General features: G+C 43.0%; 1 protein-coding gene across 1 annotated transcript in view; it reads right to left on the reverse strand.

The window, feature by feature from the left end:
- Positions 1-17,715, reverse strand: part of abtb2b (ankyrin repeat and BTB (POZ) domain containing 2b) — a 132,969-nt gene that overhangs the window by 38,563 nt on the left and 76,691 nt on the right. Inside the window, exon 3 of the mRNA XM_039017057.1 lies at positions 58-268. Coding sequence (XP_038872985.1) covers positions 58-268 — 211 coding nt within the window. The remainder of the gene's footprint in view (positions 1-57; positions 269-17,715) is intronic.

The following is a 17,715-nucleotide window of genomic DNA, read 5'->3' on the forward strand; positions in this document are numbered from 1 at the left end:
CTGTGTGTGTGCGTGTGTGTGTGTATAAACATCCATTCTCCATATTCTAACTCTTACCTCTCCTTGCTGAGGGCCATCCTGGGTGGGTCTAAGTTGGGGTTCTCCATGGACTCCATCTGTGGGCAGCGGAGGAAGTAGTAGAGGGTGTGTAGGGCGTCGGGCAACCAGGAGACAATCTGTTGGGGCCGGGTGTGGCGGGCCGGGCTGAGCCCCGGGCGTACGGAGCTCAACCGCTGCATGTGGTGCATGGCTCTGGACACCAGGTCACCTAGGAGAGAGACATAGGGAGGGAGATGGTGAGGGTGAAGGTGAGATTAGGGCTGTTGCGGTGACCATTTAACCTCCACACCGGCGGACACGAGTCATGAAGGCAGTCAAATTCCATGTGAAAGTTTAGTCAAGGTAACTAGGCTTCTCCAAGCTCTGATGCTGCTGATGGTCATTAGCAGCCTACAAAACTTGCTAACTGCCTGGTTTTCAGCAATATATTGTCCCTCTAATTACTATGACATCAATGCAAATGTAATCGAAAATCTAATCGAACACTTCATGAGAGCCCATAAGCTCATGTTGCGCAACATTTCTATAGGTTATGCAATTGCGCGAGGAAACAGAGCGACGGCCTCTACTAAAAAGAGGAGGATCCCATCAGCTTTCTATCGACTAGGCCTACGATATTTATTTCTCAACTTTCCTAATATTAAGCACATTGTTTATCTTTACAACAGAAGTATAGCATACCTGGCTGGCATGAAAATTGTGGCGCAGCAGTCTATGGCACTGCATCTGAGTGCTAGAGGCATCACAACAAACCCTGGTTCGATCCCGGGCTGTATCACACCCGGCCGTGATCAGGAGTCCCATAGGGCGGCGCACAATTGGGAAGAGTTTGGCCGGGGGGGTAGGCCGTCATTGTAAAATAATATGTTTTTTTCTTAACTGAAATGCCTAGTTAAAAGGTTAAATAAAAAATGTTTCAAAAAATTAACAACAGGAAAAGCATTCTGCATTCGCGATTCAATCATTTTTTCCCACAGCCCCTGTCTCGAGACAGGTGTGTAATAACGGTCCATTCTAAATCAAAATTTTTTTTGCACATATATTATTTAGTATAGGTAAAGACAAGATTAAATCAAGAATAGTGTGATGAGTGACAATATTAGCCATTCGGTGAAATTATACAGTGCATTTGGAAAGTATTCAGATCACATGACTTTTCCCACATTTTGTTATGTTACTGCCTTAGTCTAAAATGTATTAAGTTATGTTTTTTCCTCGTCAGTCTACTCACAATACCACATAATGAGAAAGAAAAAACAGTTTTTTATACATTTTTGAATTTTGGCCCATTTCTCCTAACAGAGCTGGTGTAACTGTGTCAGGTTTGTAGGCCTCCTTGCTTGCACACGCTTTTTCAGTTCAGCCCACAAATTTTCTATAGGGTTGAGGTCAGGGCTTTGTGATGGCCACTCCAATACCTTGACCTAAGACATTTTGCCACAACTTTGGAAGTATGCTTGGTGTCATTGTCCATTTGGAAGACCCATTTGCGACCAAGCTTAAACTTCCTGACTGATGTCTTGAGATGTTGCTTCAATATATCCACATCATTTTCCTACCTCCTGATGCCATCTATTTTGTGAAGTGCACCAGTCCCTCCTGCAGCAAAGCACCCCCACAACATGAAAAAGCTGCCACCCCCATGCTTCACGGTTGGGATGGTGTTCTTCGGCTTGCAAGCCTCCCCCTTTCATCGGACCAGAGGACATTTCTGCAAAAAGTACGATCTTTGTCCCCATGTGCAGTTGCAAACCGTAGTCAGGCTTTTTTATGGTGGTTTTGGAGCAGTGGCTTCTTCCTTGCTGAGCGGCCTTTCAGGTTATGTTGATATAGGACTCATTTTACTGTGGTTATACATACTTTTGTACCCATTTCCTCCAGCATCTTCACAAGGTCCTTTGCTGTTGTTCTGGGATTGATCTGCACTTTTCGCACCAAAGTACATTCATCTCTAGGAGGCAGAACGCATCTGCTTCCTGAGCGGTATGACGGCTGCGTGGTCCCATGGTGTTTATACTTGCGTACCCTTGTTTGTACAGATGAACGTGGTACCTTCAGGTGTTTGGAAATTACTCCCAAGGATGAACCAGACTTGTGGAGGTCTACAATTATTTGGCTGATTTCTTTTGATTTTCACCATGATGTCAAGCAAAGAGTGAAGCTTAGCCTTGAAATACATCCACAGGTACACCTCTAATTGACTCAAATGATGTCAATTAGACTATCTAAAGCTTCTAAAGCCAAGACATAATTTTCTGGAATTTTCCAAGCTGTTTAAAGGCACAGTCAACTTAGTGCATGTAAACTTCTGACCCACCGGAATTGTGATACAGTGAATCATAAGTGAAATAATCTGTCTGTAAACAATTGTTGGAAAAATTACTTGTGTCATGCACACAGTATATGTCCTAACCAACTTGCCAAAACTATAGTTTGTTAACAAGAAATTTTTGAAGTAGTTGAAAAACGAGTTAATGACTCCAACCTAAGTGTATGTAAACTTCCGACTTCAACTCTACATATAGTTTGATGTGTGTGAGCAGTAGATACATAAATAACACACACGCACACAGCTAAATGTCCACACACACACGTTCATAAAACACACACACACGCACATAAAACAAACAAACAAACACACCACACAGTATCGGGTGAACCATCTACCACCACAGCAATACTCAGCATTGGCCCCCTAGGCTACGTCATCCAGCAAAGGATTTCCCCCTTTCTTTCCTTAACCCATGACATTATTTTCTTTTCTTAACCGATTAGTAGTGCCATTACCAGTAAGCACAGCCAGACCAACCCAGTCTAAACAATCATTAATCACTAATGACGTTTGCACTTAATGGACTCGTCAGACAATGACTGGAGGGCTTTTCACACTACTGAGCTGAACTGAGTGGTGCCAAACTAAGCTGTACTGAGTTGGCCTGTTTACACACATCCGTCATATAGTTGCTAGAACTATGCTGAATAGGACAAAGTGAAAAGAAAATATGAGCCAGCACAGTTTGGTTTGGGTCAGCGTGATAGCCAGGGAATGGGAGTACTAAGTGCAGTGAGGCTACACCAATCACCAGGGTCAATGTAGCCACTGGGCTGCTTCATGGTTATTGAGATAATTCAACCAACAAATGGTAGGTGAGGAGTCAGGTCTCACTGGTGGGTTCCAACTTCCCACTATTCCTTTGATTCCATCTTGAGAGTGTTGGCTAGAGAGACAACGTTTAAACGTTATTAATATGGATTTAGGTGGGTTACAGGTGGGTACAGCATGTTACAGTGCATGATATCATACTATTTTACTCTCAGCCATTGTTGCCGTTAATGCTCGTTGAAACCACCAGAAGGCATCTTTGAGGGTGTCTTTATGAAGCTTGTTGGCACTTGCTTACTCTCCAAAATAATCCCACAGAGGCCCATGCAGGCCAGACATTTTGATTGCTATAACCTATCTGAAAGAGCATAACAAGTTAATTCATTTCATTGACATGGAGCAACCATAGCCTCAGCTACTATAGCACAGAGATATGCATGACCTTCCTAAATAAAATATGAATGTATTTCTTTGTGATTGTGTATATTACATTGATTTATTAGACTGGCGGTTATTGGTAGGCTACTCGTTGAGTCCCGGCTTCTACTGTTAATATGCATACTGCGCAGCAGACCTTCACGGCGCTTTGAGGATGAAATGATCAGTAAGTTTTTGTCTTTTAAGATATTTATCTTAATGTAGGCCTACTGCTAAAATACACATATTTCGGTAAATTCAGGGACATGTGGGTTCAAGGTTCTTATTGAAATGAAGTTATTGAAATGACATGGAGCTGTTGGCCTAAGAGTCCTATTTACTGTAGCTGTTTAAGTGTAACTTACTTATTGGCATGAAGGCCTACTTCAATATACAGTATGTCAATCAATAATTCATTCATTTGTACATGTCGTCACACAACATACAAGTCATCCATGTCTTTAAATACAGTCAAGCATTTTAGATATAAAACGAAATAACAAAAGGGAGCCTTGAATAATTAAACAATGAGTAAACCACAACATGTCGGCTAAAGCGATTGAATTCACGAATGCATTTAATGCATCTTAACTCTTTCTTGACCTCCATTGTTGGTTAAGGGCTTGTAAGTAAGCATTTCACGGTAAGGTCAACACCTGTTGTATTCGGCTCATGTGACAACGAAAATGCATATGCGGCTCATGTGACGACGAAAATGCATTTTACATTAGCCTAGGTAGGCCTCAGGGTTTTCTTTAGGAAAATATGGCACTGTACAACGTGCCTGATCGGGAGTAGGCCCAATACTACCAAGCGACTGCGAATGAAGAGCAAAATAATCATAACATTTCCACAGCCTAATTGTAGGCTAACCAGGATCCAAACAGAGATTCAGCGAAAATAAAAATTCTGATTGATTTATCAAGACCAGTCCCCAAGCTTGTCTCAAAGCAGCGCAAAACGGTGCTGAAATAGTTGACCAGATGTGGGTAGGCTATTGCTAAAAATCCTATTATAACAAATTGGATGACTTTGGGTGTTTCAGTAAGAAACAGTTACTTTACTTAAATTGCATTAGCCTACTTTATTGCTATATTTCTATCATTCAGGGACATGTATTCCCATAGTAATTTGTTACAGATCCATCCAGATGTGGTTAGAAAACAGTTCATATGGTGGGCTATGCAAAGAGATGAGGAAAGTGACATGCCTCGCAAATTAATATTTTAAAGTCGCTAAACTCGAGTCTATTGTCATGCTGATAGCCCATTCCAATTTATTGGAAAGACTGCTGAACCATTTACCCGCAGCATTGTTATTCGGTAACATTCCACAAGTAAATGGTTAAGCAGCCCCCCCCCCGTTTAAGCCAACTGTGCTTTTTTTTTTTCTCACATTGTTTGTAACTTATTTTTTACATAATGTTGCTGCTACTGTCTCTCATGACCAAAAATAGCTTCTGGATATCAGAACAGCGATTACTCACCTCAAACTGGACGTAAAACCTCTCTCATCGTCACTCAATGCCTATGTACGTTTGTTTATGTGTAACTCTGTGTTGTTGTTTGTGTCACACTGCTTTGCTTTATCTTGGCCAAGTCGCAGTTGTAAATGAGAACTTGTTCTCAACTGGCCAACCTGGTTAAATAAAATAAAAAATAAAATTTAAATAAGTGCATCGACGACGTCATCCCCACAGTGACCGTGCGTACATATCTCAACCAGAGGTCTGTTTTGCTAGCACAGACTGGAATATGTTCCGGGATTCATCCAATGGCATTGAGGAGTATACCACCTCAGTCACCGGCTTCATCAATAAGTGTATCAACAACGTCGTCCCCACAGTGACCGTACGTACATACCCTAACCAGAAGCCATTACAGGCAACATCCGCACCGAGCTAAAGGCTAGAGCTGCCGCTTTCAAGCAGCGGGACACTAATCCGGACACCTATAAGAAATCCCACTATGCCCTCAGACGAACCATAAAACAACCAAAGCATCAATACAGGACTAAGATTGAATCCTACTACACCAGCTCTGACGTTCGTCGGAAATGGCATGGTTTGGAAAATATTAAGGACTACAAAGGGAAACCCAGCTGAGAGCTGCCCAGTGACGCTAGCCTACCAGACAAGCCTTTTATGCTCGCTTCGAGGCAACACTGAAGCGTACATGAGAGCACCAGCTGTTCCGGATGACTATGTGATCACACTCTCCATAGCCGATGTGAGCAAGACATTTAAACAGGTCAACATTCACAAGGCCGCAGGGCCAGACGGATTACCAGGACGTGTACTAAGAGCATACGCGGACCAACTGGCAAGTGTCTTCACTGACATATTCCATCTCTCCCTGTCCGAGTCTGTAATACCAACGTTTCAAGCGGACCACCATAGTCCCTGTGCCCAAGAAAGTGAAGGTAACCTGCCTAAATGACTGCCGTCCCGTAGCACTCACATCGGTAGCCATGAAGAGCTTTGAAAGGCTGGTCATGACTCACATCAACACCTTCATCCCGGAAACCCTAGATCTACTCCAATTCACATACCGCCCCAACAGATCCACAGATGACGCAATCTCAATCGCACTCCACACTGCCCTTTCCCACCTGGACAAAAGGAACATGTGAAAATGCTGTTGATTGACTACAGCTTAGTGTTCAACACCATAGTGCCCAAAAAGCTCATCACAAAGCTACGGACCCTGGGACTAAACACCTCCCTCTGCAACTGGATCCTGGACTTCCTGACCGGCTGCCCCCAGGTGGTAAGGGTAAGCAACAACACTGGGACCAACACTGGGACCCTCAGGTGTGCGTGCTTAGTCCCCTCCTGTACTCCCTTTCCACCCACAACTGCGTAGCCAAACACAACTCAAACACCATCATTACGTTTGCTGACGTCACAACAAAGGTTGGCCTGATTACCGACAACGATGATACAGCCTATAGGGAGGTCAGAGACCTGTGGTGTGGTGCCAGGACAACAACCAATGTGAACAAGACAAAGGAGCTGATCGTGGACTACAGCAAAAGGTGAGCCGAACAGGCCCCCATTGACATTGGCAGGGCTGTAGTGGAGCGGGTCGAAAGGTTCATGTTCCTTGGTGTCCACATCACCAACAAATGATAATGGTATCTGTAAAAGGTATTTGTCAGCCCACGTTCGGAGCTGAGTAGGCCTAAACGCCCACATGGAGACTGTTCATTCAGTAGCTGATGACTTTTCCCTATGTGTGTACACTATGAAACTCACAGAGACACACACACATACACAGGGATACACAGGTATCAGTGGCGGTCGGTGCCGTTAAAGATGAGCTATAATTAATTTTCCATTCACCCAGTTCAATGTAACATTGATAGATTTAGGCTACTACATGATAATACAATTTCCCCTATACCCAGTCATGAGGTTGCTACATCTAAAAAATATATTGTAATCCACACAGTGACCCATTCAATACCGTCTTATACACTCTTGCCTGCATCTAGCTGATCTAAGGCATAATCATTAGTTCAACAGTTGCAACCGAGAGTTTCTTTTGGACAAATTCAGGTATGTTAATCCCTGTTTCGTTACGTTTGCCTTCGTTTAAGAATCGGCAGAATTAATACACCCCTGAACACAGCAAACACAGTTGACTTCCATCACAGCCACATACAAATCAGCATGATTATTTGCTAGTTGAATAATTCCTTCTCGAATCTACGTGTTCTCCTCCTCTCACATTTTTCCTTCGCTTGTGGACTTCAGTGCACCATACAACAGCTGTCTCTGACCAGGCGAAGACAGAGAAAGACAATAGTTGAACAGTTTTAAACAAATACATTTCTTCAAAACTGAAGGAGAGGAGAGAGACAGAGCTAGCTATATTTTGTTGTATTTTTTTACTTTCACTTACCTAGCTAGCTGATGCAGTTAACAAATTTAGCCTACTCAAACACCTGGCTCAAACAGAGAGGGATGCTATGTTAGCTGGCTATGGCTATCCAACACTGGAACTCTTCCATGGTAAACTTTAGTTTTTTAAATGTATTGCCACCGGGGCGTGATTGTAGCGGGTTTATTAACACGTTAGTTCTAGTAGCTAGCTATGTTGTCTATGACGTTAGGTGGCAACTCTAACCACTACACACAGCCTACATTGTTGCCACCTAACGTCATAGACAACATAGCTAGCTACTAGAACTAACGTGTTAATAAACCCGCTACAATCACGCAGTACAGTGTACAGCAAGCAGTTTAGCAGTTACATCTGCGGGCCCCGGTGGCAATACATTTAAAAAACAAAAGTTTACCATGGAAGAGTTCCAGTGTTGGATAGCCATAGCCAGCTAACATAGCATCCCTCTCTGTTTGAGTAGGCTAAATTTGTTAGCTGCTTCAGCTAGCTAGGTAAGTGAAAGTTAAAAAAATACAACAAAATATAGCTAGCTCTGTCTCTCTCCTCTCCTTCAGTTTTGAAGAAATGTATTTGTTTAAAACTGTTCAACTATTGTCTTTCTCTGTCTTTGATTCAACTACTCACCACATGTTATGCACTGCAGTGCTAGCTAGCTGTAGCTTATGCTTTCAGTACTAGATTCATTCTCTGATACTTTGATTGGGTCAACAACATGTCAGTTCATACTGCAAAAGCTCTGATAGGTTAATGTGTCCTCCGGCTAACACCATAGTGTTACCCCAGAGAGTGCTGTTGAGGTAATGTAGACCTTCATTGCAAAACAGTGTGTTTTAATCAATTATTTGGTGACATTAATATATTTAGTGTAGTTTTATCTAAAAAGAAAAAATTGTATTCACTGAGGAGGATAGTCATCCCCTTCCTCCTCTGAGGAGCATCCACTGACAGGCATCCACACACACACACACACACACACACACACACACACACACACACACACACACACACACACACACACACACACACACACACACACACACACACACACACACACACACACACACACACACACACCAGATAACCCCCCCGGTAGTACCCAGAGTAGGGGAACGAGAAAACATCCTAGTGCGTGACCATGGAGGGGGGTGTCTATGAGAAGAGGGGACTGGCCTCAGTAGGCCAGGCACCGTGAGGGGGAAAGGGAAGGGGAGAGAGTCATGGGGGGTGAGAGGCAGGGTCATGTTTAGGATCATGTAGCACACATTTAACATAATTACCCTTATAGGTTAATCTCTAACCTGATCACCGTTGAGTGGGAGGATGCCTGGAGGCCAGGACTGGGGGTAGGAGGAGAGACGGGCTGGTGAAGGGGTACCATAGGGAGTCAAGTCCTCCAAAAAAAGCCAGAGCCTACTTGTAGCTGAAGGGCTCAATTGTGTTCCCACCAACCGGCCCCCTCCATGGGGGCTCAGAGGAATTCTACCCCAGGACGGAGAGCCTCTCCCTGGCATCCCAGCCCTGATATATCCCCTGGGGATTCAGGGCTTAGCTCCACAGGTCTTGAGGATATGAAATAAAGCATTATTGGATTCCATGTAATATTGGATGGATTCCTGCCTCAGAACGTGGGAGCCAATGAGGCTGTTTCTGTTCAAAACATGTCAACAACCCAACCCACCCAGTGACAGTAGGGTAAAGAAGCATAGAGTGTTAGAATCTTATGTTTTACGGCTACAAGGATACTAGTTCACAATGTTGTGGCTGTACTAGATATGATGGGGAGAAAATAATAACATAAAGGTATTTGTTGATGTGAATTTTCAATTAAAGACACGTATAGCCTAAATCTCTGTGATCCTATGCTTTACATGTAGTGCAAAAGCATTGTGCAATGTCCCAAAAATATCATAAACGTCATTATAACCTGAGACCTCATTTGAAACTTCTCTTCAATAATGTGCATTATAAGGAGGCTTTTGTCTGACTAAATTTTAGTCAACTATGTTAAAAAATAAGTAAAACAATAACAAGTTGCCTCTTTATATTGTACATTGTTGAATAAAAGTTTGTAATTAAATCACTCAGATTATATTGAGGTTAATGGTCATTTCTGTAGTATGAAAATATATCCCATTGTCTCTTCTTATCTTACTATCCCTTTAGCGTCAGCCTGTTTCAAGCACGCCATGTTCCACTAAGAATTCTCATTCTCTTATTCTAACACCAGTGTTTACCAAATGTTGGATTGGAGAACCAGTGGTGGGCCGCAGCTAAATCCCTTTGGGTTGCCGCTGGTTTACAGCTGGGATTCTGGCTACAACAATTACTTCTGTTTGTTTACTCAGTGGCTTAAAAGAACATTCTAGAAGATTGAGTGGGATTATTTGCTACTACCCCAACCTACCTCATTATGTTATTCACTTTACCTCTCTGTCTCTCTCTCCGTTTCTGCCTCTCTCGCTCTCATGTCCCTGTCTCACCCTCTGCTTCTGTCATGTTAAACGTACTACAAGCTCTATGCAGACACACGATTAGGAGTGTTGCAGAATCCACCCAAAAATGTATTTTGTTTAGAAGTAATAACTAGTGATTACAGGCTATTGTGAAATGGTAGAACCTGCTGTAGCCAGCTAGCTAGCCATGTGTTTTTTCTTCTCCATGACCAAAACAAGATTACGTTCTATTTTTAGCTGATATGGGAATGAATACACAAGCAGCATATCAAACTGGGATAACGTTTTAGGTTACACCGGCAGTATAAATCTGATATTTCACATGGGAAGCTAAAAAGGCTAGCTATCGTGCTAGCTTTTTAGACAGGCTGCCAGCTAGCTACTACTCGCAAAGGGACTCTTCCTTGCTTTCACAAAATCTAAAGACACACGTTTCTTTTTGCTTTATCATGTTACCAAAAGGTGTCCACTACTCCAAAAAAATCCATCCCACTCCACCCACATAGATCAACTGAGTGAAGCTTGTAGTAACCTTAGGATCATGCTTTAACTTATGTTTGCCATTGTACTAGTATACTGGTATACGCTAATATACCATGAGTTATTAACCTTTTTTGAATTGTGGCATACCCTTAAATACAATATAAAAACCAACTATTTCCACTATCCACCAGCTTTTTTAATTTTATTTCTCACTGGTTGAGAAAAAAATCAACTCTACCCTCCACAAGGCCCCATGTTTAGTTTGTGTGTGCGCCCGCTCGGTCAACTAAGTCCAGTTCAGTCCAGCCCAGGGCTCCAGCAGGACTGGCTGCTTCCATACAGATGCCCCAGTGTCTGCCCTGTCTCCTGGGCAAGGCGTGCCAACCCCATGTGTGTGTGGAGGTCTGGAGTGTGCCTGCCCGCTGAGAGCTCAGACCAGCGCCATAGCACAGGAGACACATTACACAAAGAGTGCACTCAGAGAGGGAAAGAGTGTGTGTGTTTTTCTTAAAACACCCGACAACCGGCCAGTGTGTGTGTGTGTGTGTGTGTGTGTGTGTGTGTGTGTGTGTGTGTGTGTGTGTGTGTGTGTTTCAAGTTGTATTGTCACATGCACAGGATACAGTACAGTGACATGCTTAACTTGCGAGCTCTTTCCCAGAAATGCACAATAAAGGAAGTAATATAGATAAGAAATAAAACAAATGTGAACTGCGAGAGAAGAAAAAAAGAAAAGAAACACGAGAATGCAGTTACAGGTCTTATAGTATACACAGCTCAGTGCAGTGCCAGTACCGTTACTACAATGTGCAGGGGTAGGGTTGCAAAGGGAAGTTATATTAATTGAAACTTTTGAAGTTTACCAGTAAACTACCAGGATTTTGGTATATTTCAAGGATTTTATGTAATCTATCACATGACAACAAGTGGCCCTTTTAGGTACTTCAGATTATCACAGGTGTCTGCAATAATCTCTGGCCCTCTGTGTGCCTTTATCAAATGTAAAATATTTGAAATAATTATTATAATAATAATAATAAGGACAAAGCTGTAAAACATTATCCTAAATATCAACCATCAATTTAATGAATACCATTGGTGTTTAATATGACGATTTCAGCACGAAATAGGCTTTTATTTACAATTGCATGAAGTTGATGTAAAGAGTCAATATTTGCAGTGTTGACCCTTCTTTTTCAAGATCTCTGAAATCCGCCCTGGCATGCTGTCAATTAACTTCTGGGCCACATCCTGACTGATGGCAGCCCATTCTTGCATAATCAATGCTTGGAGTTTGTCAGAATTTGTGGGTTTTTGTTTGTCCACCTGCCTCTTGAGGATTGACCACAAGTTCTCAATGGGATTAAGGTCTGGGGAGTTTCCTGGACATAGACCCAAAATATCAATGTTTTGTTCCCCGAGCCACTTAGTTATCACTTTTGCCTTATGGCAAGGTGCTCCATCATGCTGGAAAAGGCATTGTTCGTCACCAAACTGATCCTGGATGGTTGGGAGAAGTTGCTCTCGGAGGATGTGTTGGTGCCATTCTTTATTCATGGCTGTGTTCTTAGGCAAAATTGTGAGTGAGCCCACTCCCTTGGCTGAGAAGCAACCCCACACTTGAATGGTCTCAGGATGCTTTACTGTTGGCATGACACAGCACTGATGGTAGCGCTCACCTTGTCTTCTCCGGACAAGCTTTTTTCCAGATGCCCCAAACAATCGGAAAGGGGATTCATCAGAGAAAATGACTTTACCCCAGTCCTCAGCAGTCCAATCCCTGTACATTTTTCAGAATATCAGTCTGTCCCTGATGTTTTTCCTTGAGAGAAGAGTCTTCTTTGCTGTCCTTCTTGACACCAGGCCATCCTCCAAACGTTTTAGTGAAACAGATGATATTGCAATTACGAATGTCTATTTGTCGGCAAATACGTGACCGAATGTCATCCATCTTGTTATTAGGTGACTGAACATTGGCCTTTAAAATGGACTGATGTGGTGGCCGGTTTTCCCTTCACCTCGGTCTCACCAGTACGCTCGCTCTCCTGCCTCTTTCACGGTCGGAGCCTGCAAGACTGTAACCATACGATACAGCGCCATCTTATCTTGTGTGTGTGTGAGCATCATTTTTTTTCTCTAAATGCCTTACTAACCGTCAGTGTGTGTATGAACGTAGCCTTGTCTTGTAGGGACAAACAGCAGAGTGTTCAGTCAGTTTCGAAGAGGAAACCTACCCCTCCCTCACCCGCAGCCCCCAAAAACACTCTCAATCCTCCCCCCTCCACCTTTCCATCACTTCCCCCCCTCACTCTGTCCTTCCTTTCCTCCACACCCCCATCCTCTACCTTTCCATTGCCACCCCTCCCTCACTCTAATCTTCCCTTTACACACACACGCCCTACTCCATCTTCTACCTTTACGCCTCAGCCTTCTATCCCCCCTCCCCTCCATCATTATCCCTCTACTTCTCTTCCACCTCTCCATTCCCGTCCGTCCCTATGGACTCTTTTCAACCCTGCCAGCCCTGACTCTAAACAAACCTCCACAGGTACAGTAGAGTACAGTATGTGTGTGTGACGTTTACCGCCAACAGAGAGAGCCCTTCACACACTGTATCACATTTCCTGGCTTTCCTCACGACAAGAGCGCCTTGAAATTGCCAATGCCTGGAAAAAAATCACAACTCAAATGTCCTCAGTTTATATCTCAACAGTACTCAACAGTTCTTCGAGATTTCCCTCACAGCTCACACTGGTTCCACAGATTCAGCTGGTTTTCTGCTGACACCAGCTATATGAGAAAAGGGATGTTCCAAATTGGCACTTTATTCCCTATGTAGTGCACTAGTTTTGACCAGAGCCTGTAGTGTACTATACAGTGAATTCTGAAAGTATTCAGACCCCTTTCCTTTTTCCACATTTTATTATGTTACAGCCTTATTCTAAAATGGATTATAAAAAATACTCAATCTACACACAATTCCCCATAATGACGAAGTGAAAACAGGTTTTTAGACATTTTTATTGAAAACAAAAATAGCTTATTTTCATAAGTATTCAGACCCTTTGCTATGAGACTAGAAATTGAGCTCAGGTGCATCCTGTTTCCATTGATCATCCTTGATTGGAGTCCACCTGTGGTAAATTCAATTGATTGGACATGATTTGGAAAGGTGCACACCTGTCTATACAAGGTCCCACAGTTGACAGTGCATGTCAGAGCAAAAACCAAGCCATGTGGTCGAAGGAATTGTCCGTAGAGCTCCGAGACAGGAGGCATAGATCTTCCCCAGATCTGTCGAAGGCACAGATCTGGGGAAGGGTACCAAGACATTTCTGCAGCATTGCAGGTCCCCAGGAACACAGTGGCCTCCATAATTCTTAAATGGAAGAAGTTTGGAAACAACAAAACTCTTCCTAGATCTGGCCGCACGGCCAAACTGAGCAATCGGGGGAGAAGGACCTTGGTCAGGGAGGTGACCAAGAATCCGATGGTCACTCTAACAGAGCTCCAGACTTCCTCTGTGGAGATGGGAGAACCTTCCAGAAGGACAAGCATCTCTACAGCACTCCAGCTATTAGGCCTTTATGTTAGAGTGGCCAGACAAAAAGGCACACCTCCGTAAAAGGCACATGACAACCTGCTTGAAGTTTGCCAAAAGTCATCTAAAGGACTCCCAGACCATAAAAAACAACATTCTCTGGTCTGACGAAATCAAGACTGAACTCTTTTGGCCGGAATGCAAAGTGTCATGTCTGGAGAAAACCTGGCACCATCCCTACAGTGAAGCGTGGTGGAGGCAGCATCATGCTGTGGGGATTTTTTTCAGCAGCAGGGACCGGGAGACTAGTCAGGATCAAACTAAAGATGAACGGAACAGAACACAGAGAGATCCTTGATGAAAACCTCCTCCAGAGCACTCAGGACCTCAGACTGGGGCAAAGGTTCACATTTCAACAGGACAACGACCCTAAGCATGCAGCCAAGACAACGCAGGAGTGGCTTTGGGACAAAAACCTGTTTTTGCTTGGTCATTATGGGGTATTGTGTGTAAATTGATGAGGGGAAAAAAAACTATTTATTCCATTTTAGAATAAGGCTGTAACGGCTGTAACTTAACAAAAGGTCTACAATTCAAGATTCTCTCTCTCTCTATATATATATATATATGAATGAGAGAGAAAGAGAGAGATTCACTCATTTTATCAAGCTAAATCAACAACATTTGTTGTAGATTTTTTTAAAAAGTTGAGTTGATGTATTAAATCAAATTGAGTTAGCAAATAACTGCAAATAACTGTGTTTACCCAACTTACAGGCTGACCTACACAGCTCGTGTCGCGTGCGCGAGTGTTACAAAATAAATTGAGAAATCTATATTATTCAATTATTGCACCCACACTGCTCGCGCGCCTCCGCGTTGCCCAGGGCTAAAATAGAAGTCAGTTCTATTTGTGACGCAGATCGCGCCGCAAGTCCTGCCTCTCCCATCTCCTCATTGGTTTATAGAAGCAGGTCCCCAAGTGCCATCTCCTCATTGGTTATACCCACGTGGGTGACTGAAAGATGAACGAGGTCAGTGGCGGTACTGCACCTAATAGATGAAAGTTGCCAATCGTAATATAAAGTCAAGAGAAGAAAAACCCTGGAAGGAGGAGAGATGACTAGATACGATTCGGTTGACCGTTTTATGTGTGGATTAATAGGCAAAGTAGAGGACCTTGTGCATTTCAGGTAAAATAACAACTCAATGTTTATATCCCAGGACAAATAAGCTAGCAACATCAAGCTAGCTAAATAGGACAAGTTAGCTAGCAACTGAAAGCTAGCTAGCTAAATTGCCATACATGTTTAATGCTTTTCGACCTGCCCCCAAATTAATCTAATTGGTTCAGAGTTTGTTTTGATATTTTAACCTGCGTGTCATGATCGCGTTTGGTGTAGGGGGACAAAATACATCTATGCACGATGGCGCACGCGCAAAGCCGGTTTGGGTTTCGTGTTAGAAGTTCACGACCAAGATGTCAAATCAACTGAAGCAACATAACAGTAGTGTTGACTGAAAATGTCAAGTTCAGATGACAACTTTAGGGGGGAGGATCTTATTAGAATTAGCACCCCCACAACATGATGCTGCCTCCTCCGTGCTTCACGGTTGGGATGGTGTTCTTCGGCTTGCAAGCTTCCCCCTTTTTCCTCCAAACATAACGATGGTCATTATGGCCAAACAGTTCCATTTTTGTTTCATCAGACCAGAGGACATTTCTGCAAAAAGTACAATCTTTGTCCCCATATGCAGTTGCAAACCGTAGTCTGGCTTTTTTATGGCAGTTTTGGAGCATTGGCTTCTTCCTTGCTGAGCGGCCTTTCAGGTTATGTCGATATAGGACTCATTTTACTGTGGATATAGCTACTTTTGTACCTGTTTCCTCCAGCATCTTCACAAGGTCCTTTGCTGTTGTTCTGGGATTGATTTGTACTTTTCGACCCAAAGTACGTTAATCTCTAGGAGACAGAAAGCGTCTCCTTCCTGAGCGGTATGACGGCTGCGTGGTCCCATGGTGTTTATACTTGCGTATTATTGTTTGTACAGATGAGCGTGGTACCTTCAGGAGTTTGGAAATTGCTCTCAAGGATGAACCAGACTTGAGATCTTGGCTGCTATCTTTTGATTTTCTCATAATGTCAAGCAACGACGAACTGAGTTTGAAGGTAGGCCTTGAAATACATCCGCAGGTGCACCTCCAAATGACTCAAATGATGTCAATTAGCCTAGCAGAAGCTTCTAAAACCATGACATCATTTTCTGGAATTTTCCAAGCTGTTTAAAGGCACAGTCAACTTAGTGTATGTAAACTTCAGACCCACTGGAATTGTGATACAGTGAATTATAAGTGAAATAATCTGTCTGTAAACAATAGTTATAAAAATTACTTGCGTCATGGACAAAGTAGATGTCCTAACCGATTTGCAAAAACGATAGTTTGTTAACAAGAAATGTGTGGAGTGGTTGAAAAACGAGTTTTAATGACTCCAACCTAAGTGCATGTAAACTTCCAACTTCAACTGTAGGTACGTGGTTGCAAAGGGCATCAGTGTCTTAACAGCGCGATTTGCCAATGCAGGATACTCTGAGCGCAGCCCAATCCAGAAATCTGGCAGTGGCTTCTGATTAAATTCAATTTTTACAGAACCGCTTGTTGCAATTTCGATGAGGCTCTCTTGTTCAGATATCGGTAAGTGGACTGGAGGCAGGGCATGAAAGGGATAACGAATCCAGTTGTTTGTGTCATCCATTTCGGGAAAGTACCTGCGTAATTACGCACCCAACTCACTCAGGTGCTTCGCTATATCACATTTGACATTGTCCGTAAGCTTGAGTTCATTTGCACACAAAAAAATCATACACAGATAGTCCAGTCGTGTGAGAAACTCGTCATCATGCAAGAGGTCAGACAAGTGAAAATGATGGTCAGTAAAGAAAACTTTAAGCTTGTCTATCAATTCAAAAAAAGTATCAATATTTTGCCATTTGATAACCTTGTTGTAAAGGTGTTACTTGGTCGCTGCCCAGGTCATTGCATAGTGCAGAAAATACACGAGAGTTCAGGGGCTTTGCTTTAACAAAGTTAACAATTTTCACTGTAGTGTCAAATACATCTTTCAAGCTGTCAGGCATTCCCTTGGCAGCAAAGATACTCTCGGTGGATGCTGCAGCAGCTACTCTTCCTGGGGTCCAGCAAAATTAAGGTAGTTTATACAATTTTAAAACATTACAATACATTCAACACACTGTGTGCCCTCAGGCCCCCACTACCACATATCTACAGTACTAAATCCATGTGTATGTATAGCGCGTGTGTTATCGTGTGTGTGTGTGTGTGTGTGTGTGTGTGTGTGTGTGTGTGTGTGTGTGTGTGTGTGTGTGTGTGTGTGTGTGTGTGTGTGTGTGTGTGTGTGTGTGTGTGTGTGTGTGTGTGTGGCTGTACCAATGTTTGTGTTGCTTCACAGTCCCCGCTGTTCATTAAGGTGTTTTTTAATCTGTTTTTTAAAATCAAATTTTACTGCTTGCGTCAGTTACTTGATGTGGAATAGTGGAATAGAGTTCCATGTAGTCACGGCTCTATGTAGTATTGTGTGCCTCCCATAGTCTGGTCTGGACTTGGGGACTGTGACGAGACCTCTTGTGGCATGTCTTGTGGGGTATGCATGGGTGTCCGAGCTGTGTGTCAGTAGTTTAGACAGACAGCTCGGTGTATTCAACATTATTTGACTACACCTCTCATAAATA

This window comes from Salvelinus namaycush, chromosome 21 (assembly GCF_016432855.1).
Source record: "Salvelinus namaycush isolate Seneca chromosome 21, SaNama_1.0, whole genome shotgun sequence".
NCBI lineage: Eukaryota > Metazoa > Chordata > Actinopteri > Salmoniformes > Salmonidae > Salvelinus > Salvelinus namaycush.